Source organism: Heteronotia binoei, chromosome 20, assembly GCF_032191835.1.
Source record: "Heteronotia binoei isolate CCM8104 ecotype False Entrance Well chromosome 20, APGP_CSIRO_Hbin_v1, whole genome shotgun sequence".
Classification (NCBI taxonomy): Eukaryota; Metazoa; Chordata; class Lepidosauria; order Squamata; family Gekkonidae; genus Heteronotia; species Heteronotia binoei.
Genome location: NC_083242.1, coordinates 29,025,096 through 29,048,229, shown reverse-complemented (window position 1 = coordinate 29,048,229; position 23,134 = coordinate 29,025,096). Strand labels below are relative to the sequence as shown.

At 51.7% G+C, this 23,134-nt stretch overlaps 1 protein-coding gene across 4 annotated transcripts in view; it reads left to right on the top strand.

Moving 5' to 3' along the window:
- Positions 1-2,497: 2,497 nt before the first annotated feature.
- The window catches only part of BRI3 (brain protein I3), a 40,502-nt gene continuing 19,865 nt past the window's right edge, over positions 2,498-23,134 (top strand). The window contains exon 1 of one of the 4 annotated variants that reach the window (XM_060260588.1): positions 2,498-2,969. In XM_060260588.1, the coding sequence (XP_060116571.1) occupies positions 2,807-2,969 (163 nt within the window). In that variant the 5' untranslated portion in view covers positions 2,498-2,806. Of the gene's footprint in view, positions 2,970-16,940; positions 16,976-18,547; positions 18,620-23,134 lie in introns of those variants that run through there. The other 3 variants (XM_060260591.1, XR_009556500.1, XM_060260590.1) reach the window with 3 other exon arrangements.

Sequence of the window (23,134 nt, the reverse complement as noted above, 5' to 3'; positions counted from 1 at the left end):
GGTCCCAGGCTGTATAAGGAGCTGGGAGAGTTTTTCAGCCTCATGTCCATAACGACACAAAAGCAAGAACCAGTATCCAACAAGGGACGGTGGGGAGGGACGGTGGCTCAATGGCAGAGCATCTGCTTGGGAAGCAGAAGGTCCCAGGTTCAATCCCTGGCATCTCCAAAAAAGGGTCCAGGCAAATAGGTGTGAAAAACCTCAGCTTGAGACCCTGGAGAGCTGCTGCCAGTCTGAGAAGACAATACTGACTTTGATGGACCAAGTGTCTGATTCAGTATAAGGCAGCTTCATATGTTCATATATATGTTCAAGGACCCACAGAAACCCAGATGTGTGTCTCTCTCCCTTTGATCTGCCCGACTCCAGGTAGAGCCTGGAATTACATCCGATATCCAGACTAAAGAGATCAGTTCCACGGAAGAAAATGGCTGCTTTGGGGGGGGGGGTGCATTATATCTCACCGAGGCCCCTCCCCAGGCCCCACCCCCAAATCTCCAGGAATCCCCAAACCCAGAGTTGGCAACCCAACTCCCCCTCTACACTGCACACAAGAGATCTTGATAAACCTTGGCCCTGAAGCCATTTCACAAGTTTGCAGCAGCAGCAGCAGCATCTTGAAATCCGGCGGGCCAGTTCCTTCGTCTAGCGAGCTGGTGAATCCGGCAAGTTCTTAACCGGCTTGAGTGCTGAATGAAATGTTCCCATGAGTCAGATATAAATCTCTGGCTCTCAGTAACTGATCGATTAACTGACCCCATTGCTACCCTGCCTTTCTCCCCAATGGGCACCCCGAGCAGCAGGCACCGTCCCCTTAGCCTTCATTTTCTCCTTGCAACAACTACCTTGCAAGGTAGGCTAGGTGGAAAGCACATGACCGGCCCAGTGTCACCCAGCACAAGGGCCACCAAGGTGGTGAAGAATGTTCCAGCCTACACAACGAAATCACATTTTACAAAACCAGAAGTCCACAATTGTGAGCCGCTGCTCCCTTCTTCACAAAAGCTCCTCCCCTGTGCCGCAAAATTTGTTAGTCTTTGAGGTTCACCTGACTCCGCGGGACAAATAAAGTGCCAGCATCAACCGTGTTGCAAATGCAGATAGTTCTTGTTTTTCAATTTTTTTTTAAAGACGTTCCTTTAGACGGTTTATGTTTATGTATATAACTGTAACAAATGTCTAGATTTTAACTACGTAAATTATGAAATATTAACCTTTTATGTTTAATTTTATATTCTATGCTAGTTTTTATATGTTAGTTTTTATATGTTGCAAGCCGCCCTGAGCCACCTGGTGGGAAGGGCGGGATATAAATTACAAATAAATAAAATAAATAAAAATAAAATAGACTTTCATCCACTATATATCAAACTTGTTTAGGGTTGCCAATCCCCAGGTGGGGGCAGGGGATCTCCCGGATTGGAAGCCCTCCCCCCGCTTCAGGGTCATCAGAAAGCGGGGGAGGGGAGGGAAATGTCTGCTGGGAACTTTGTTATTCCCTATGGAGACTTATTCCCATAGGGAATAATGGAGAATTGATCTGTGGGTATCTGGGGCTCTGAAGGGGCTGTATTTTGAGGTAGAGGCACCAAAATTGCAGCATAGCATCCAGTGCTTTCCCCCAAAATACCCCCCAAGTTTCAAAAAGATTGGACCAGGGGGTCCAATTCTATGAGCCCCAAAATAAGGTGCCCCTATCCTTCATTATTTCCAATGGAAGGAAGGCATTTAAAAGGTGTGCAGTCCCTTTTATATGTGATGGCCAGAACCCCCTTCGGAGTTCAATTATGCTCGTCGCACCCTTGCTCCTGGCTCCACCCCCAAAGTCTCCTGGCTCCACCCCCAAAGTCCCCAGATATTTCTTGAATTGGACTTGGCAACCCTAAGCTTGTTTAAAGGATGAAAGTCTAAAGTAACGTCTCAAAATCAAAAATTCTTTTCTGAAAAACAATAAGGATCTGCATTTGCAACACGGCCGACGCTGGCAATTTGTCCCGCGGAGTCCGGCGAATAGTCTTAAATCGGCAATGGACGTGATTAACTGCAAGCACTTTTGACAATTTCTTCTCTGCGCTTTACACCTTGCATTCATGAATTCTGGATCATATGCAACAACCTGTGATGCCGCGGTGTTTAAAAATTAATTAATTACATTTTTCGAAGTCATTTTCAGGACCCAGTCGTTATTTTCCACCGCTTCTTGGGCCGTTGTGTAACCCACCCGGAGCCTGGCTGCCCTAATCGCTGCCCCAGTTTTGTGGGATTTCAGCCTGCCCCACCTAAGTCACAAGTCAGAGCACCCGCGATAGCTCTCTCTTGGAAGACGTGCGCCTTAGCCCCAGAAGCAAACTTCGTTGGTCATAAAGAGGTCATCCCTCGGGGCCTTTATGACTCACGTTGGACCCAACACCGGCCTCAACTGAGATCTGCGACCCATCCCCCTTTGGGCGGGGCAGGCCGGCGCGTCTCCTTTAAGGCTCCCCCCCCTCTGTGTTCCTGTTAGAGAATCTCCGCCGGGCCCAGGGCGTCACGTGAGCGCCAGTCTTGTGACTGGCCTGAGCGCAAAGGGGCTCGAGCACGTTGCCTCTGCCTTGCGGGGCGTGTGCGGGGTGGGGATTTTTTTTGGCAAGCTCCGGTTATTATTTTATTTTATTTTATTTTGCAAGCTCTCCAGCTCCAGCGCTGCTCCCCGGGCGCCTCCTGCCTTTCCTCCCGTTGCAAAAGCCGGGTGCAAAAAGTTGGCTCAGCAACGCTTGCTGATTCTCCGGCTTGGGGGGTGGGGGGCGCGGCTCGCCCTGCCTGAGCAATGGACAATAAGCCCCTCTTGCAAGACAGACCCCCCGCCTACAGCCCGGCCGCCCAGGGAGGCGGCTACGAGTATGGGCAGCAGGGGGGCTACGGGACCATCCCTTCAGTCCAGCCGGGCTTTCAGCCGCCGCCCTACACGTACCCCACGGGGTCCGCCGCAGGTAAGCCTTGGGGCGGGGGGTGGAAGAATTTAGCAGGCGGGATTCCGTCTTTAAACTTCTGCCGGGGAACGCCTCTGGCTCCCTCTGCCTTTCTGTATTGGGTTCACAGCAGCCCTGTGAGGTAGGTGAAAGCTCAAAAGTGGCTGGCCTATGGGGAAGATTTAGGTGGGGATCTTCTCGGTGTTGGCCCCTGGATGTTGGAAGGACTCTTGCCTAGAAGTTAATGCCCCCCCCCTCCTGTTGTAGGCCTTCCAGTAACCAGTGAAAAAGCACTAATCCGGCCAGGGTGCTTTTGTCCTGTCCTTTCTTCAAGAAAGAGTGGGAGGGGGGGTCCTTGGGTCATAACAGCTCTGAGAGGCATGTCTTGTAAGCCGCCCTGAGCCTGCCTCGGCGGGGAGGGCGGGGTATAAATAAAAACTATTATTATTAGACAGTGAGTGATTTCCCCCCCCCCCCCCCCCAATGCAGGACTTCGAACCTGGTCTTTTCCAGTCATATCCGATATGCTGGCTGTCCTTTGGTTTCTTGTTTTCTGTCCTCTGGGCTTGTTCAGAGTGCCAAGGGACCAGCAGGGCTGGCCTGAATGCACCTTCAAGGAAATAAATTGGCTGGGGAGAGGGCCAAGGTGGGGCGGCCCGTGCTCTTTCCTAAATCACTTTTTGCCTTGGAAATGTGGCAGAGATGGGATACTGGGGGAATGAAGAGAGGCGGGGTTGCACGCACGTTCAGTCCAGTGGGGCAGATGTGCTAGTTTAATGTACCAAACCAAAACAGAAGCCCGGAGGGGGGGCATGGCGGTTAGAGCATCTGGGAGACCCAGGTTCGATTCCTCGCTCTGCCTTGGAAGCTCGCTGGGTGACCTGGGGCCAGTCACAAGCTCAAAATCTAACCTACCTCACAGGGTTGTTGTGAAGATAAAATTGCAGCAGAGGAGAACTTTGTCAGCCACTGTGTGTCTCCACTGGGGAGAAAGGCCAGGCTGTGAATGAACTAATTTGAACTTGGAGGTTTTTAAACGGCCATCTGACAGCAATGAAGATCCTGTGAATTTAGGGGGAGGTGTTTGTGAGTTTCCTGCATGTGCAGGGGGTTGGACTAGATGACCCTAAAGGTCCCTTCCAACTCTATGATGATTTAAAGCCTAAACATCCTTCATTCCAGTATGATGTTGTGAGATGTATTTCACTTCTTCAGATAGAACAGCAAGGAAGAAACCCATTTATCTCGTTTTCTTCTAGTTGTAGCTGGAAAAGTGAATGTCTCACCAAAGCTGGGAATAAAGGTTGTTTAGTCTTTTTAAAGGTTTTGCTGAAGTTTGGCTTTCAGTTGACGGATATGCGGATGAGTAAGAAGACCTCAAATCTGCTGCGAAAAGGGCCCAAGTTGGCCCCAGCTAAGACCTTCCTTTCACTTCCTCTGCCTTTTGTGGAAGGAAGGGAAGGGAAGGGCCAGTTCTGTTTCAGCTCCAGAGAACTTCCCTTTCTCGAGGCTGGCCTTTGTTTGGAGGGGAGGAACGCCAGTCCTGTCTGCTTATTTTGGGCTGATCCCTGGCAGGCTGCCTCTCATGGGATGGCAGGGCGAGGCGGGGGGGGAGATTTGACCAGCTCCGAAACGGCTTGCATGACGTACCTTCCTTTCTCAGCTCAGAGATTCCCGAAGCATTAAAACTTCTGACTGTGGTGGAAAGTGCTTGTCGAGCGGCAATGGCCTAGGGTGACCCCGTAGGATTTCAAGGCGAGAGATGTTCAGAAGTGGTTTGCCGTTGCCTGCCTCTCTGTAGCGACCCTGGACTTCCTTGGTGGTCTCCCATCTAAGTACACTAACCAGGGCCCGACCCTATTTAGTTTCCAAGATGGGACCAGATTGGGCTAGCCTGAGCCGTTCAGATCAAGGTGGTGTGTATCTGGGGGGGGGGTGGTGTAAAGTTCTGAAAGGTACATACAGACGCACACGCAAAAAGGATGCAGGGAAGAGACCGCTCTCATTGGGGCAGACCTCTGAAAGGAGCCTGTGATAACTGACATGCGGTATTTTATACAGTAGGGTTGAACTTGCTTAAGGTTTGCCTCGGAAACCTTAAAGGCTCAAGGCTTGCCACACAGAACAGACATCAGATGTTTGAGAGCCGCAAGACATGAACATCAGATGTTTGAGAGCCTCAACATGGAAGGAAGGGGGCGGGAGGGAGGTGGAGGTGGAAAGAAAACAACTTGAAATGCATTCTTCAAGCCGCTGACTGGCTTGTCTTGGAGGAGTGATTTAAAGAGATGGATGCCTTCTCTAAGCCAGCTGACGGAATGGTGGGGGGTTCAGGAAATACACAATGTGTGTGAAAGAGCCACATGTGGCTCCCAAGCCGCAGTTTGGCCACCCTTGAGTAGGGCAATATATTGGGTCGAATTCTACCAAAAAGAGTCGTATGCACAGGGTGGAGGTGGGAATTGCTATCCAGTCACAGCCAACCTCTGACAACCCTCTCAGGGTTTTCAAGGCAAGAGATATTCGGAGGTGGTTTGCCGTTGCCTGCCTCTGCGTAGCGACCCTGGGCTTCCTTGGGGGTCTCCCACCCAAATACTAGTCACGGTTGGCCCTGTTTAGCTCCCAGGACCTGATGAGATCGAGCCAGCCTGGGCCATCCAGCTCTTGTGACAGCCCTCCAATTACCCACCTCCCTTGGAGAAGCTTTTGGCTGGGAGCGAAGAGGCAGAAGTAGTGCGTGAGGACCTCCCTCTTTACCTGGCACCCAGACTGAAGGACTTGGAGTGATTTTGGCCTCTAATTCCATGGTGTGGGGACTAGGCAGGGGTGTACTTGGGTCTTCTGGAGCCAGTAGGTTGCTTACGATTGAGCCTATGCTTATACCAGCGTCCTTGGGCAGAAAGAAGACCCAAGCTACAGCTGATTTAACAGCTATCCCAGCAGGGGGTTTTCAGCTAGGCAACTGAGAAGGAGAGGTGGTTGGCTGTGGTCTTCCTCCACAGAGTCTTCCTTGGTGCTCTCCCTTCTAACTCCCTGCTAACTCCGCCCCCCCCCCCCCGTTCTGTCTTTACTGGGCTCCCTTCCCTTCCAAAGTGACTTACCACAATTTAAATATAAACATCTGCACCTAGATGATAAAATCCCAATACAAGTAGCTAGGACTTGTTTTGTAGGGAAAAAACCCAGCAGGAACTTATTTGCATATTAGGCCACACCCTCCTGACGCCAATCCAGCCGGAACTGCATTCCTGTGCGTTCCCGCTCAAAAAAAAAAATCCTGCAAGTAGCCAGTCTGATTGAAAACCCAAAGGGCATGGTGAAACAGGTCTCAAGACAGCTGTAATGGGAGAAATCCTAAAACTGTGGCTGACCGGACCTTATGGCATCAATTTAAAAAAAACCAACCAGACAGACAGCAGCAATTAAATCTGTGGACCTGACGCCATCCATATCTGTTCAATAGAAACCTGCAGACAAGGTGGCTTACAACCTCTTCGAGACTTCAAATAAAATGGGTCTGTGCCAAATGAACCTGTCAGGATAAAGTTGTTTTCCTACCTATGAAAAGGAGACCAAGTAAAGATGTATACAGTTTAGGCCTTGGCTCAGTGACGGGAAAGGTTATATTTTTGCCAAAGTTTTCATCATAAAAAGTTGCCCTTTTTGCCTCGGCAGCAAAGAAAATTCCAGCTCAGTTAGTGTCAGCGTAGTACGGTTACCTAATAATTAACAGACATTTATGGGAGTTTTGCCTTTTCTTACAAAACAAGTTTTAAATTGTAACTTTCGCAGTGTCTTAATGTAGTGTTACTATACTGTATTTTACTGTATATTATTTTCTATTGCTTGTAATGGCCCTTGGCCCTGTGCAATAAAATTGAACTGAAGTGATGCATACAGGTGTTCTGGGGAATAGGCTTTGCAGGGTCCTGGAGCCACCACATAAAAGAACCTGCTGTAGTTCAACAGCATCTGTGTGCCTTCCTAAACAAAGCAATGCAGAGCAGAATCTCCTAAATGTGTGAGGTGTGTGTGTGTGTGGTTGTACAGCCAAAAGGCCTTCTTGATATACTTGAGATGTCATGTATGCTTGCCTAACGCATAGAACCCTTGAGCCTTTTGGAGTTTAGTGACATTTTGAAATCTTACCAGAGACTTTCTGTCCCATTTGCCCATTGGGAATTCCGTGTGCAGTCTTTGGATGCACCGAAAAAGAATTTTGTGAGTTTGGCAGCTTTTTGCAACCTATTGATGCGTCGGAAACACTTTGATATTTTTTTTCTGAGCTTTTGCCTTTGGTTGAGAGATGTGGTTGGAGCACCCGATGCTAGAAGAGGATCTGAAGCAGGAAGAATCAAGTCGACCACCTGTTCATTGGGACTGCACTGACGGAACCGTGAAACTTTGGGGGAATTGTTATTGCTATTTAGTCTTCTGTTGAACGTATTTGTATGATTTTGTTTCATTACATTCTTAGCTATTTGGTCACTATGACTTTGGTTGTGCTGTCTTTAAAGCATAGAACCAGCAGAGGGGAGGTGGTGGACTCAGTCAGGAAGGGGGGGGGACCAATGAGGGGCCACGATGTCATAGTGGGGTTACCAGCCCTCCAGGTGGCACAAAATCAGGGACACAATTCTGCTATCAGTTGCTGTTGTGCCTAGTTGGGAGAACAGTTATAATTCTGGGCAGAGCTGTTTTTGTAGCAGGAACTCCTTTGCATATGAGGCCACACGCCCCTGACGTAGCCAATCCTCCTGGAGCGTACTGTAGGCCCTATAGGAAGAGCCCTGTAAGCTGTTGGAGGATTGGCTACGTCGGGTGTGTGACCTCATATGCAAAGGAGTTCCTGCTACAAAAAAAAGCCTTGATTTCTGGGAGGTCTCCAGGCCCCAGCTAAGGCTGGAGTGGCCTTATATGCATCCGTGCTCTAGGGATCGGCACTTATTTACGGATCCCACACTCTAAATAAGATATCGTGCTTGTGGAGTTGCCTGAGTGGGAAAAAAGGAAGGGGTCTTTCAAAGCAGGTGGTAGTCTTGGAATATTTCACAGGAGGGAAGGGCCCTCACATGGCCTCCGTGCATTTTCCAAGGCTTCACTTTCTCTTTCCCTTTCCCTTGGGTCTTAACGTGCTCTCCTCCTTATTGTGACATCGTCCAACCCCTGGTGTGTGAGTCAGGCTCTGAAGGGGGTAAAGGGGAGCTGGCTGCTTTGGGGTGGAGGGAAGGAACGTGGGGATACCAACTGTGACTTGAGAAAGTGCTAGACATTTGAGGAGGGGTGGAGCCTGCAGAGGGTGGGGCGAGGGGCGGGGCCTCAGCGGGGTATAATGCCTGCCCACCAAGGCAGCCATTTTCTCCAGAGCAACTGGTCTCTGTGGGCTTGAGATCAGATGGGATTCTGGGAGATCTCCAGGCGAGAGTATCCTGCTCTGGGTTGGGAAATACCTGAGAGTAGAGCTTGGGGGGGATATCTGGGGGTGGAGCTTGGGAAGGGGAGGGGCCTCAGCCAGGTAGAATACCACACCGTCCACCCTCTGAAGCAGCCATTTTATCTTGGGGAACTGGTCTTGGGTTGCCAATCCCCAGGTGGGGGCAGTCCTGGTTTGGAGCCCCTCCCCCCCTGCTTCAGAAAGCGGGGGAGGGAAATGTCTGCTGGGCACTCCATTATTCCCTATGGAGACCGATTTCCATAGGGTATAATGGAGAATTGATCTGTGGGTTTTTGGGGCTCTGGGGGAGTTGTTTTTTTGAGGTAGAGGCACCAAATTTTCAGCATCGCATCCAGTGCCTCTCCCCAAAATTCCTTCCCAAGTTTCAAAAGGAGTGGACCGGGGGTCCAATTCTATGAGCCCCAAAAGAAGGTGCCCCTCTCCTTCATTGTTTCCAAATGGAGGGAAGGCATTGAAAAGGGACGTGGCCCCTTGAAAGGTGAGGGCCGGAACTCCCTTTGGAGTTCAGTCGTGCTTGTCACAACCTTGCTCCTGGCTCCACCCCCAAGGTCCCCAAATATTTCTTGAATTGGACTTGGCAACCCTATCTTGGTCATCTGGCGATCCATCGTGATGGCAGGAGAACTCCAGGTGCCTTCTGGAGGCTGGCAACCTTGCCTGGGAGCAGGTCCGTAGCTAACCAGGGGCCCCCGGGGCCTGGCCCTCTGACAGTTGGGGGGGCCCCTCCCAGGCTGCCCCTCTCTTCTGTGCAATTTAAATTGGGTGGGAGGGGCAGTTGCTGCCCCTCCCGTGCCATTTAAAGGGCCCACAAATCAGCTGATTGGTGGGGTCCAAACAGCAGGGGGCGGGAGGCAGGAGCAGTCACCAGCCTCCTGAATGATTTCAGTGGCCCCCTCCCCTCATGTCCCCTAGCTACGGGGCTGCCTGGGAGTAAGCCTCACTGTATAAAATAGGATTGATTTGTGAGCAGAGTTGCTTAGGGCTGTTCCCCTAACATCCGGGCAGTTTTACATCCAATCGTTCTGCCTGGAGTCGGCCGAGTCCCACCTTCCGTCATTCCAGCCAATGAGGGATGCCGCAGCTAGGATTGGCATGCTTGCTCCTTGGCTCCCTGATAAGCCGTGCTGTCCTCTTGAGCAAACTGGGTGGGAAAGATCCTTCTTCTGATTCTCTTCGGGTGGTTGGCTAGTTGCCGTGTTCGATGGATGGTAGATGGGAAGTCCTTGGGTTTGATGCGTGGAAGATGGGCTGAGGTCCTTGATTCAGCATCGTCAGAGACAAACTGATTGGTTGACCCTGGGGACGAGACCCAGCATCAAATGACTGAGATTGTGGGAAGAGCAGCCCCGAAAGGTCCTGGGTGAATCTGCAGCTGTTGCCAAGCTCCAGGCGATGATATTGGATTTATATCCCACCCTCCACTCTGAATTTCAGAGTCTCAGAGCGGCTCACAGTCTCCTTTCCCTTCCTCCCCCACAACAGACACCCTGTGATGTGGGTGGGGCTGAGAGAGCTCTGACAGAAGCTGCCCTTTCAAGGACAACTCCTGCTAGAGCTATGGCTGACCCAAGGCCATTCCAGCAGGTGCAAGTGGAGGAGTGGGGAATCAAACCCGGATCTCTCAGATAAGAGTCCACACACTTAACCACTGCACCAAACTGGCTCTCCAGAGCTCAGTTCCCCAGGAGGGAATCGCTGCTTTGGAGGGTGGACTCTGTGGCACTGTGCCATGCTGAGGATTCTCCTTTCCCCAAACCTTTCCTCTTGTGGGGATGCCAGCCTCCAGGTGGGGCCTGGAGATTTTCCAGTTACAACTGATCTCCAGACATGAGAGATGAGTCCCCCCGGGGTGGGGGGAAGGACCACTTTGGAGGGTGGACTTTTAGGCACTGTGCCATGCGGAGGTTCTTCACCTCCCCAAACCCCACCCTTTACGGAAGGCAGCCTCCGGGTGAGACCTGGGGATCCCCTGGAATTACCGCTCATCTTCCGACTACAGAGAACAGTTTTCTTGGCACAAACGGATACTGGGAGAGCCAATTTGGTGTAGTGGCTAAGTGCGCGGACTCTTATCTGGGAGAACCGGGTTTGATTCCCCACTCCTCCACTTGCACCTGCTGAAATGGCCTTGGGTTAGTCATAGCTCTGACAGAGGTTGTCCTTGTGAGAGCCATCTCCAGCCTCACCCACCTCACAGGGTGTCTGTTGTGGGGGAGGAAGGGAAAGGAGATTGTGAGCCGCTCTGAGACTCTTCGGAGTGGAGGGCGGGATATAAATCCAATATCTTCATCTACCTCACAGGGTGTCTGTTGTGGGGGAGGAAGTGAAAGGAGATTGTGAGCCGCTCTGAGACTCTTTGGAGTGGAGGGCGGGATATAAATCCAATATCTTCATCTACCTCACAGGGTGTCTGTTGTGGGGGAGGAAGGTAAAGGAGATTGTGAGCCGCTCTGAGACTCTTTGGAGTGGAGGGCGGGATATAAATCCAATTTCTTCTCCTCCTCTTCCTCCTTCCTCTTTTTCTTCTTTCTGTGGCCTGTGCCCTCCCCAGAATCCATCCTCCAGGAATTTCCTAAGCTGAATCTGGCAACATTGCCTCCCCCAACCCCCTGTTGGCAACGGCATACGTTGTCCTGATGTGCTGTTTTCCAAGTGACCCTTGTTCGGTTTTGTAATTCTCTCTTTGCTTTTGCCTTTCGAGTGGAGTTAAAAATAAGTCCTGCGAAGTTAATGATTAGCCCTGTGTGTGGGCTTGGGTCTTCCTGCTGGGGCAGAAATGAAGTTGGAGGAACAGTTTGTCCTTCTGTGTAGCGGCAGCAGCTTTCTCTCCTGATCAGGTTGGATTAAAAAAAAAAACAACCCAGTTTCTCTCTGTGTATATATATAAAGGTAAAGGTCGTCCCCTGTGCAAGCACCAGTCGTTTCTGACTCTGGGGTGACGTCGCATCACAACATTTTCACGGCAGGCTTTTGTACGGGGTAGCTTGCCGTTGCCTTCCTCTGTCATTTACGCTTTATTCCCAGCAAGCTGGGGACTCATTTTACGGACACCGGAAGGATGGAAGGCTGAGTCAACCTTGAGCCGGCTACCTGTGTCAAGTCTGCTGTAATTCTGGTCAAGCATGTGTCCAAACTTTGGTTCAGGAGAAATGTATCCTGGGTAAAGCCATACTGTATTCCAATGTTGCTAGTGTGATCTCTCCTCACCCCCCTCCTTTCCTTTGTTGTGTAGTGTTGCTTTGAAATGGAAATATGGGAAGAAGATTGTAGAGCCTTCTCAGGCGGGAGTGCCGGGGGAGTAAGGAGGCGGCCTGGCACTCAAGGCCAGCTAGCCCTGAGAATGAAATGGTAACATCAATGTGTGAATGTGCCCTGCATAGAGTACCCCTCCCTCAAGAATTCCTTTGAAGTGTACCTTAAATGCTGGTCTCACTGTATGAGCCTCAGTCTTTCAATTTCTACTGTAGTCGATAGCCATGATAACAATAAACCAGCAACTTTGTATCAACAAAGTCTCGTTATTGAATCAAGCCGACTTGACAACCTGAACCCAGCTTCTGCCGGGATTGAAATCAGGTTGTGAGCAGAGTTTGGACTGCAGTACTGCGGCTTTACCACTCTGTGCCACTGGGCTCTTACGGTTTGTGTGTGCGTGCGCACACACACACCTATATATGACTTCTGTTTTTTAAAAACGTAATGATCCAAGAACTTACGAGCACGCCATGAAATGAATGAGCAGTAGGCTTAGAACCCGAAGGCAGTGATCACACACGCTGAACAGTGCACTTTCCATCCACTTTTGATGCACTTTCCAACTGGATTTTGCCAGTTCACACAGTAAAATCCAGTGGGAAAGTGGATTGAAAGTGCATTACTTAGTGTGTGTGATAGCAGCCAAAGGGTCATTAACTTGTGGAATTCACTGCATCAGGAAGAGATGGTGGCTGCAAGCACAGACAAGGTTCAAGAGGGGATTGGACACAGAGCTCCATCAGTGGCTGTAAGCCATAGGGTTGGGATGGAACACTCTGTCTGAGGCAGTGATGCTCTGTATCCTTGGCGCTTGTGGGGGGCAGGAGTGGGTTTGGCCCCACTGGTGAACCTCCTGATGGCACCTGTGTTTTGGCCACTGTGTGACACAGAGTGTTGGACTGGATGGGCCCTTGGCCTGATAAAACATGGCTTCACTTACATTCTTATGTCTGGGACAGTGATGCTCTGTCTTCTTGGTTCTTGGGGGGCAACAGTGGGAGGGCATCTGGAGTTCTGGCCCTGAAGATGGACCTCCTGATGGCACCTGGGTTTTGGCCACTGTGTGACACAGTGTTGGACTGGATGGGCCATGGGCCTTGATCCAACATGGCTTCTCTTATGTTCTTCTGTGACAGAGTTTGGACTGGAGGGGCCATTGGCCTGATCCAAAATGGCTTCTCTTATGTGACACAGAGTGTTGGACTGGATGGGCTGTTGGCCTGATCCAACATGGCTTCTCTTATGTTCTTATGTGACACAGAGTGTTGGACTGGATGGGCCACTGGCCTGATCCAACATGGCTTCTCTTATGTTCTTATGTGACACAGAGTGTTGGACTGGATGGGCCATTGGCCTGATCCAACATGGCTTCTCTTATGTTCTTATGTGACACAGAGTGTTGGACTGGATGGGCTGTTGGCCTGATCCAACAGGGCTTCTCTTACGTTGTAGTTAGCATTGATTAAAATGAAATTCAGATGCAACGAGCTTGTCAAATCTTGCACTTCTCTTCAAATCCAGTTTGCGTGTATGTGCCTCTCTCTCATTTGCATGGATTTTAAGCTTTTCTTTGCAGAAGGGGGTGGGGGGAAGAGGAAATGCGACTTCTCACAAAAGCACACACTACATTTTGCAGTAATAGAAGAGTTTCTACTTAAAATATTTGTGTCCTGCTTTAAACAAAAACAACCCCTCCAGTCTGTTAACGGCAAATTTAAAAATGTAGTAAGAGATTGTAATCTTGGCAATAGCCCTGTGAGGCAATCAGGGTCCCCCCCCCATATTTTAAAGGGGGGAAGGGCTAGAGGTTGCAGGGATTCTTGCATAATGTAGGGTTGCCAACATCGAGGTAGGGGCTGGAGATCTCCTGGAATCACAGCTGATCTTCGGGCTATAGAGACCATTTCCCCTGGAGATAGGGTTGCCACCCTCCAGGTGGGACCTGGTGATGACTAGCTATTACAGTTGACCTCCAGATGAGCCCCTGGAGAAAATGGCTGCATTGGAGGGTGGACTCTGGCACTATACCCTGTTGGATTGTGGCACTACACCCCCTCTCCCCAAACCCTGCCCTCTTCAGGCCCCACCCTCAAATCTCCAGGTATTTTTTAACCCAGAACTGGCAACCCTACCTAGATCAGGTACTGTCTCCCCAAATCTCCAGGAATTTCCCAGCCCAGAGATGGCAACCTTGAGCTGTGGATGGCAGCTGCTTTTTTGGCTGCGAGACGCCACCTGTCGTCTCACGCCAAAACAGACTCCTAGTAACAGCCCTCCTCGCTCTTGGAAGTTTGCTTCTTTGCTGGATTGCGACCTTCACCTCCAAGCGATCTTTCTTGGAATCCTTGCCGATTGAAACTCCTGCGTTTCACAACGGGCTCTCTTGTACCTCTGAAGAGCGAGGGAGTGGTGTCATGCAAAAGGCACGCTGCAGAAGTTTGGTGGTCGGCTCCTCAGGGTAGGAGTGATTTATCCCTCCTGGTCCGATTCTTTATTTATTTTTTATTTTTTTATTTATTCGGGATTTGTATCCCGCCCTTCCCACGAGTGGCTCAGGGCGGCTTCCAACAATAATAATTTAACAATTTAAATATAAACAATTAAATACTTCACATTTAAACATTAAAACCAATACATTTCAATTCATAAAAACAATGCAGCTTAAAACCAATAACATATCATTTTATATAAACAGATGGCAGGCCAGTTACGTCAGGTTCCATCCCGGCTAGGTGTAAGCTAGCCGGAAGAGGGTCGTCTTACAGGCCCTGCGGAATTGAGCCAAGTCCCGCAGGGCCCTCACCTCTTCCGGCAGCTGATTCCACCAAGTGGGGGCCATAACGGAGAAAGCCCTATCTCGAGTGACTTTCAGGCGGGCTTCTTTTGGCCCGGGGATAAAGAGGAGATTTTGTGTTCCTGACCTCAGTGCTCTCTGGGGAACGTATGGGGAGAGACGGTCCCTCAGGTAGGCAGGTCCCAGGCCATATAGGGCTTTAAAGGTAATAACCAGCACCTTGTACCGGACTCGATACATCACTGGAAGCCAGTGCAGAGTCCGAAGACCCGGCTGAATGTGTCCCCACTTTGGGAGACCCAATAACAGCCGGGCCGCGGCATTCTGCACCAGCTGCAGCTTTCGAGTCCGGGACAGGGGCAGCCCCATGTAGAGGGCATTGCAGTAGTCCAACCTCGAGGTGACCGTAGCATGGATCACTGTTGCTAGGTCGTCGCGCTCCAGGAAGGGGGCCAGCTGCCTTGCCCGCCTAAGATGAAAAAATGCGGACTTGGCAGCGGCTGCTATCTGAGCCTCCATCTTTAAGGAAGGCTCCAACAGCACCCCCAAGCTCCTGACTCTGTCCGCCGCCATCAGCGGCGCACCGTCAAAAGCTGGCAGGGGGATCCCCCCCCCCGGGCCGCGGCGACCCAAGCAAAGGACCTCTGTCTTCGTAGGATTTAGCTTCAGCCCACTCAGTCTGAGCCACTCAGCCACGGACTGTAATGCCCGGTCCAGATTTTCCGGGGCGCAGACCGGCCAGCCGTCCATCAGCAGATAGAGCTGGGTGTCATCAGCATACTGGTGACACCCCAGCCCATACCTTCGGGCTATCTGGGCAAGAGGCCGCATGTAGATATTGAATAACATCGGGGAGAGAACCGCCCCCTGGGGCACACCACAATCAAGTGTGCGCCTCTGGGATAGCTCCCCCCCTACAGCGACCTTTTGTCCCCGACCTTCCAGGAAAGAGGAAAGCCACTGTAAGGCCAACCCCTGAATCCCCGCGTCGGCGAGGCGGCACGTCAGTAGTCGATGGTCGACCGTGTCGAACGCCGCCGACAGGTCTAACAGCATCAGCACCGCCGAGCCACCCCGATCCAGATGCCGTTGAAGGTCATCTACTAGGGCGACCAACACTGTCTCCGTCCCGTGTCCCGGGCGGAAGCCGGACTGAAATGGGTCAAGGATGGAAGCGTCCTCCAGGAAATTCTGTAATTGCATCGCCACTGCCCTCTCAATAAGTTTACCCAAAAAGGGCAAATTAGAAACCGGCCGATAATGTGCCAATTGGGCCGGATCTAAAGATGGTTTTTTTAGGAGGGGACGGACCACAGCCTCTTTGAGTGGCGTTGGAAAGTGCCCTTCCGTTAGGGATCTATTTATGATATCCCGCACAGGGATATTATTGTTGTTTTGCTGTCAAATGACTTCGGATGACCCTGTAGGATTTCCAAGGCAAGAGAGGCTCAGAGGCGGCTCGTGGCTGCCTGCCGCTGCCTCACGACCCTGGACTTCCTTGCTGGTCTCCCATCCAAACACCAGCCAGGGCTGACCCTACATAGCTTCCAAGAGCTGGCTAGCCAGGGGTCAGCTTGAGATGTGGCAGTACGGTCGCCAGGGGTGGAATTCTAGCAGGTGCTCCTTTGCAGTGAGCCAGTTTGGTGTAGTGGTTAAGTGTGTGGACTCTTATCTGGGAGAACCGGGTTTGATTCCCCACTCCTCCACTTGCACCTGCTGGAATGGCCTCAGATCAGCCATAGCTCTGGCAGAGGTTGTCCTTGAAAGGGCAGCTGCTGTGAGAGCCCTCTCAGCCCCACCCACCTCACAGGGTGTCTGTTGTGGGGGAGGAAGGTAAAGGAGATTGTGAGCCGCTCTGAGACACTGTCCTTAAAAGGGCAGCTGCTGTGAGAGCCCTCTCAGCCCCACCCGCCTCACAGGGTGTCTGTTGTGGGGGAGGAAGGTAAAGGAGATTGTGAGCCGCTCTGAGACTCTGTCCTTGAAAGGGCAGCTGCTGTGAGAGCCCTCTCAGCCCCACCCGCCTCGCAGGGCTATCACAGCAGCTGCCCTTTCAAGGACAACCTCTGCCAGAGCTATGGCTGACCCAAGGCCATTCCAGCAGCTGCAAGCGGAGGAGTGGGGAATCAAACCCGGTTCTCCTAGATAAGAGAGCTATGGCTGACCCAAGGCCATTCCAGCAGCTGCAAGGGGAGGAGTGGGGAATCAAACCCGGTTCTCCCAGATAAGAGTCCACACACTTAACCACTACACCAAGCTGGCTCTGTTTGAAACTACTCGAGTAGGCCTTCTTACCCAGGCAAGACATCACTGCTTTGGAAGAATCTAAACATCCGCCAACGGTAGCTCTCCAGATGTTTTTTGCCTACAACTCCCATCAGCCCCAGCCAGCATGGCCAATGGTTGGGGCTGATGAGAGTTGTAGGCAAAAAACATCTGGAGAGCTACCGGTGGCCACCCCTGCCCTAGCCATATGGCCTGGCAATTAAGTAGCAAACACCACCATTCAGCTTCTAAGAGGATGACGTAGGTAGAAGCCTGACGATGGGGAGAGAGAAGGGAGGGAGGGGTGGAAAGAAAGCAACTTTACCTTTAAACCCATTCTCCCAAGGCGCTGGCTAACTTGGCTCGGAGAAGTGATTTGAAGAGAGAAATGCCTTCTCCAAGCTGGCCAATAGGGTGGTGGGGGCTTTGAGAGCCACACCATATGTGTGAAAGAGCCACAGTTTGGCCACCGCTGAGCCAGACCAATGTCCCAACCTTTCCCTGGGTCACAGGGAGGGTCTTGTGTGCGGCGCCGCCTCCCGGGGGAGGGGTGGCGAGGCAGGGCTTCGACGGCCGGCCGGAGGGAGGGAGGGAGGGGCCGGGCCGTCCGCAAGCGCGGGAAGTTGGCCCAATCAGGGGGTCCCAGGTGGGGGGGAGGGGGAGGCACCGTCTCCACTATTTAGGGCCCGGCATCGCCCCCCCTAGCCAGCTGCAGCCTGGGCCGAGGGCGACCGGGGGTCCCTGCGCGCTGCTCCGTCCTCCCGCGCAGCGCCACGTGGCCATGGGGAACTGCTCAGTTCGCATCCAGCCTCCGATCGTCGAGAGTGAGTCGTCGCTCCTCCGAGGGGGTTGCAAATCCCCCCCTCCCATTTGCACGGGTCTTTCGGGCGGGAGCCCCCTCCCCGCCCCCCTCCGCCGCTGCCTGAGTCCGGAGAGGCTGCAAGAGGCCCGGGAGTGGGGGAGGGATGCCTCTTGCTAGGGTTGCCAATCCCCAGGTGGGGGCAGGGGATCCCCCGGTTTGGGGGCCCTCCCTCCATTTCATGGGGGGGGGGAGGGAGGGAAATGTCTGCTGGGCACTCCATTATTCCCTATGGAGACCGATTCCCATAGGGCAGGGGTGGCCAATGGTAGCTCTCCAGATGTTTTTTTGCCTACCACTCCCATCAGCCCCAGCCAGCATGGCCAATGGCTGGGGCTGATGTGAGTGGTAGGCAAAAAAAACATCTGGAGAGCTACCATTGGCCACTCCTGCCATAGGGGATAATGGAGAATTGATAAAAGGAAGTACTTCTTCACCCAAAGGGTGATTAACGTGTGGAATTCACTGCCACAGGAGGTGGGGGCGGCCACAAGCATGGCCACCTTCAAGAGGGGGTTAGATAAAAATATGGAGCAGGGGTCCATCAGTGGCTATTAGCCACAGTGTGTGTGTATATATATAAAATTTTTTGCCACTGTGTGACACAAGAGTGTTGGCCTGGATGGGCCGTTGGCCAGAACCAACATGGCTTCTCTTATGTTCTTATGACCCACGAATATCTGGGGCTCGGGGTGGGGTGGGAAGCTGTTTTTAGAGGTAGAGGCGCCAAATTTTCAGCGTTGCATCCAGTGCCTTTCCTCAAAACATCCTCCAGGTTTCAAAAAGATTGGACCAGGGGATCCGATTCTATGAGCCCCCAAAGAAGGTGCCCCTATCCTTCATGTTTTCCTATGGAAGGAAGGCATTTAAAAAGGTGCTCAGTCCCTTTAAATCTGATGGCCAGAACTCCCATGGGATTCAGTGATGCTCCTCACAGCCTTGCTCCTGGCTCCGCCCCTAAAGTCCCCAGATATTTCTTGATTCGGACTTGGTAGCTGTAATGGAGAACCAGGGCCCAGGCTGCCTCCCGCCAGGGATAATGGAGAGTGAGTGAGACTCCCCTCCGAGGGGTTTTCAAATCCCCCCATTTGCACGGGTCTTTTGGGCGGGCAGAGTGTTAAAGGTGCAGTACTGCAGTCCTAAGCTCTGCTCACGACCTGAGTTCGATCCCTGGCGGAAGCTGGGTTTTCAGGTAGCCAACTCAAGGTTGACTCAGCCTTCCGTCCTTCCGAGGTCGGGCAAATGAGCAGCTTGCTGAGGGGGAAGCGTAGATGACTGGGGAAGGCAATGGCAAACCAATCCCATAAAAAGTCTGCCGTGAAAACATTGTGAAACGACTGGTGCTTGCCCAGGGGACATTTCCCTTCCTTTCCTTTGGGTGGGAGCCCCCCAGCCTGGGTCCAGAGAGGTTGCAAAAGGGATACCTCTTGCAGCAGGCAGGGCCTTTTGGGCCCCTCGCTGGGCTTCCAGGGGTGGGGCGGCAACCTTCATTTGCTGTGTCGCTCCCTGCCTGCACCCACCCCCCACAGCAGGCGGAGAGGATGCTCTCCTGACAAAGGGAGCCAGATAGGGGCAGGAGGCATTTGGTTAGACGGCTGGGGCAACGGGGAAGTTAGCTTGGAGTGGGCGGGGGCTGGCTCGAGTCGCTTGGGGGAAGAGTCGCATAGAATAAACATCAGATGTATGAGAGCCGCAAGGAAGGAAGGGGGAAGGCAAACAGATGGAAGGGAGAGGTGGAAAGAAAGCAACTTTAAATGCATTCTCCAAGCTGCCGGCTGGCTTGGTATGGAGCAGTGATGGAAAGAGAGAAACGCCTTCTCTGAGCTTGGGTGGTGGGAGCTTCAAGAGCCACACAATATCTGCGAAAGGGCCACGTGGCTCCCGAGCTGCAGTTTGGCCGCCTCTGGTTCGTGGTGGGTAGGAAAGGATTAGATAGGATGGCGCAAGACATCCCGGATTGGGGTGCAGAGGAACTCTTTGTCTTGGGCAGCTCCTCCCCCCCCTTGATGTTAGGCTGCCAGAGAAAGGTCAGTGACTGCATCTCCCGTTTTAGGGAGTTGGGTGCAACAGAGTCCTTACCTGCTGTAGATAAGGTTGCGAAATTCCTGGGTGTTGGGGGGTCATGTTGGGAGGAGGGGAGTTTAGGCCAGTTTGGTGTAGTGGTTAAGTGCATGCAGATTCTTATCTGGGAGAACTGGGTTTGATTCCCCGCTCCTCTGCTTGCAGCTGCTGGAATGGCCTTGGGTTAGCCATAGCTCTGGCAGAGCTGTCCTTGAAAGGGCAGCTGCTGTAAGAGCTCTTTCAGCCCCACCTGCTGAGTCACAGGATGTCTGTTGTGGGGTGGGGGGAAGGTAAAGGAGATTGTGACTGCTCTGAGATTCAGAGTATAGAGTGGGATATAAATCAATATCATCTTCTTCCTTTGGTGTTGTAGTACAATGGATAGTAAAGAATTAACTGGAACCTGATTGTGAGTTGGAGGGAAACTCCACCCCTTCCCATTGGTCTTTTTTCTGGCTTTCAGTTTAGTTGGAAGTTAATTGCAGTAGAGCAGTCCTGTATCATTCAGTTAGGGTTGCCAATCCCCAGGTGGGGGCAGGGGATCCCCCGCTTCAGGGCCGTCAGAAAGCGGGGGGAGGGGAGCGAAATGTCTGCTGGGAACTCTGTTGTTCCCTATGGAGATTTATTCCCATAGAAAATCATGGAGAATTGATCTGCGGGTATCTGGGGCTCTGGGGGGGGGCTGTTTTTTGGGGTAGAGGCACCAAATTTTCAGTATAGCATCTAGTGCCTCTCCGCAAAATACCCCCCAAGTTTCAAAAAGATTGGACCAGGGGGTCCAATTCTATGAGCCCCAAAAGAAGGTGCCCCTATCCTTCATTGTTTCCTGTGGAAGGAAGGCATTGAAAAGGTGTGCCGTCCCTTTAAATGTGATGGCCAGAACTCCCTTTGGAGTTCAACTATGCTTGTCACAGCCTTGATCTTGGCTCCACCCCTAATGTCTCCTGGCTCCGCCCCCAAAGTCCCCAGATATATCTTGAATTGGACTTGGCAACCGTACATTCAGTAGCTCACATGAGCACAGCGATTTTATTGCATGACTGCAGTGAGATCACCAAAGGTGCGGCAGTTTTCTCCAGGACAACTGATCCTGATTGGAGATCAGTTGGAATTGGGGGAGAACTCCAAGTGTTGGCGCTCCGGGCCAGCTGTTGATCCGTGAGCACTGACCATTGCTTCGGGCCTATGGAGAGTGCATTCTGCAACTTGAGTCCTTAATCTCCCTGCGGTTTTGTGCAAACAATCAGTTAAGGGTCCTTGTGTTGTTTAGGGAAGACTGCCGCTACCGGGTGCGGCTGGAATCAGAGTTCTGGGGGATTGCAAAAGTGCCTGAGCAAACTCCTTGCAAATGCTGGTTCTAGGCACAGCTTGGCTTAAACTGGTGCCTTTCTTTGAGCTCCTAATGAATGTTCCCTCTAAGTTGCAGAGGCTTGTGAGCAAAAATTCTACTTTGTGAGCGACTGGCATTAAAGCTGTGAGCAACTGGCATTAAAGTGGTGAGCTGCTGCATAAATTAGTGTGTGCTGGGGCCATTTTTCCTGAGCTGAGGCAAAAATGTGTGAGCTGGAGGCTAGAAATGTGTGAGCTAGCTCACACTAACTCAGCTTAGAGGGAACACTGCTCCTAATGCCATTCGGCTTGTGCTCCTGGGCTGAGAGAGAGGAGGGTGTCCCTGGGGGGGTCAGTTGCCAGCTCTGGATTGGGTCATTTCTGGGAATTTGGGGGGTGGAGTCTGGGTATGGCGTGGTTGGAGAATTGAGGTACCTCGGTGGAGCACAATGCCATACAGTCCACCCTCCAAAGCATCCATTTTCTCCAGGGAAACTGAACTCTATGACCTGGAGGTCAGTTGTAATTCTGGGAGTTCTCCGGGTCCCAACTGGAGGTTGGCAGCCATAACTGGAGGCCGGGATTTGAACCTAGGCTCTCCCCATCCAAACTCTGTCTTCTCTCCCGTCTCATTTCTTGGGAACCTTCCGCGCATGCCATCCACCCTGAGTCCGCCACGCATCCAAGCCGGTGGCTCCCAATAACGAGACGTTGGCCCTTATGGCTCACTGGAATGTGAAAAACCTTCCAGTCACCCTGACTCCATTGGGATTCTTCAGAGTTGTCCTCTCTCTCTTCCACAGGTCAGTGGAAGAGGGGAGGGAAATGTCTTCTGGGAACTCTATTATTCCCTATGGAGATTTATTCCCATAGAACATCATGGAGAATTGATCCACGGGTATCTGGGGCTCTGGGGGGGGGGGTGGGGAGACTGTTTTTTGGGGTAGAGGCACCAAATTTTCACTATAGCATCTAGTGCCCCTCCCCAAAATACCCCCCAAGTTTCAAAAAGATTGGACCAGGAGGTCCAATTCTATGAGCCCCAAAAGAAAGTTCCCCTAGCCTTCATTATTTCCTATGGAAGGAAGGAATTGAAAAGGTGTGCCGTCCCTTTAAATGTGATGGCCAGAACTCCCTTTGGAGTTCCATTATGCTTGTCACAGTCTTGATCTTGGCTCCACCCCTAATGTCTCCTGGCTCCACCCCCAAAGTCCCCAGATATTTCTTGAATTGGACTTGGCAACCCTATTCTGCGTGCAAAGCACAGGCTCTTCCACTGAGCCACAGCCCCTTCCCATAAACCCATGAAACTCCCTTATAGTGAATCAGACTGTCAGTATTATCTACTCAAATTGGCAGCAGCTCTAGAGCAGGGGTGTCAAACATGCAGTCCTGGGGCCGAATCAGGCCCCCGAGTGACTGGCTGTCATCTGCGTCCTCCTCCCTATATCTTGCTTCCTTCAGCATAACAATTTGCTTTGCAAGGCTTGCTCAAAACCTCTATTTTTCCATTGGCCAAGACTCCTTCCTTGGGGAGGAAGGTGGGCGGGGAGGCAGAGGTTGTTTTTCCAGGCTCTCTCAATCGCACAGTACAGCTACTGAGCCAGGCCTCTCTTCCTTCTATGGGCAGAAGCTCCCCCACCCCCCAGTCTCCTGGGGAAGGAAGGAAAGAGCCACAATTTCCTTTGCCCAGTTCCCTGGGTCCCATGGGAGAAATACAAAGAAAGCACCTTTAAGACCAACGTGCTAACTTTTAAAGCATGTTTTACATTAACATATATAGATAGAGAGAGAGAGATAGATAGATAGATGTTTAATTGTGTTTGTCTGTGTCCTTTATAAAGTTTATATCTCTGCTACATAATCTCAAATAGGTACTCACACGGCCCTGCCTGGCATGGTCCAGCCCAACAAAGTCTCATTTGCGTCATATCCAGCCCTCATAACAAATGAGTTCGACACCCCTGCTCTAGAGTCTCAGGCAGAGGTCTTTCCCATCACTCTAGCATGGTGCTGAACTGCGCTAAGTTGCTTCTCCAGAAGCTGTACATCTATCTATTGCAGGGGTGGCCAAACTGTGTTTCGGGAGCCACATGTGGCTCTTCCACACATGTTATGTGGCTCATGAAGCCCCCCCATTGCCTCGTAGGCTGTCTTGGAGAAGGCATTTT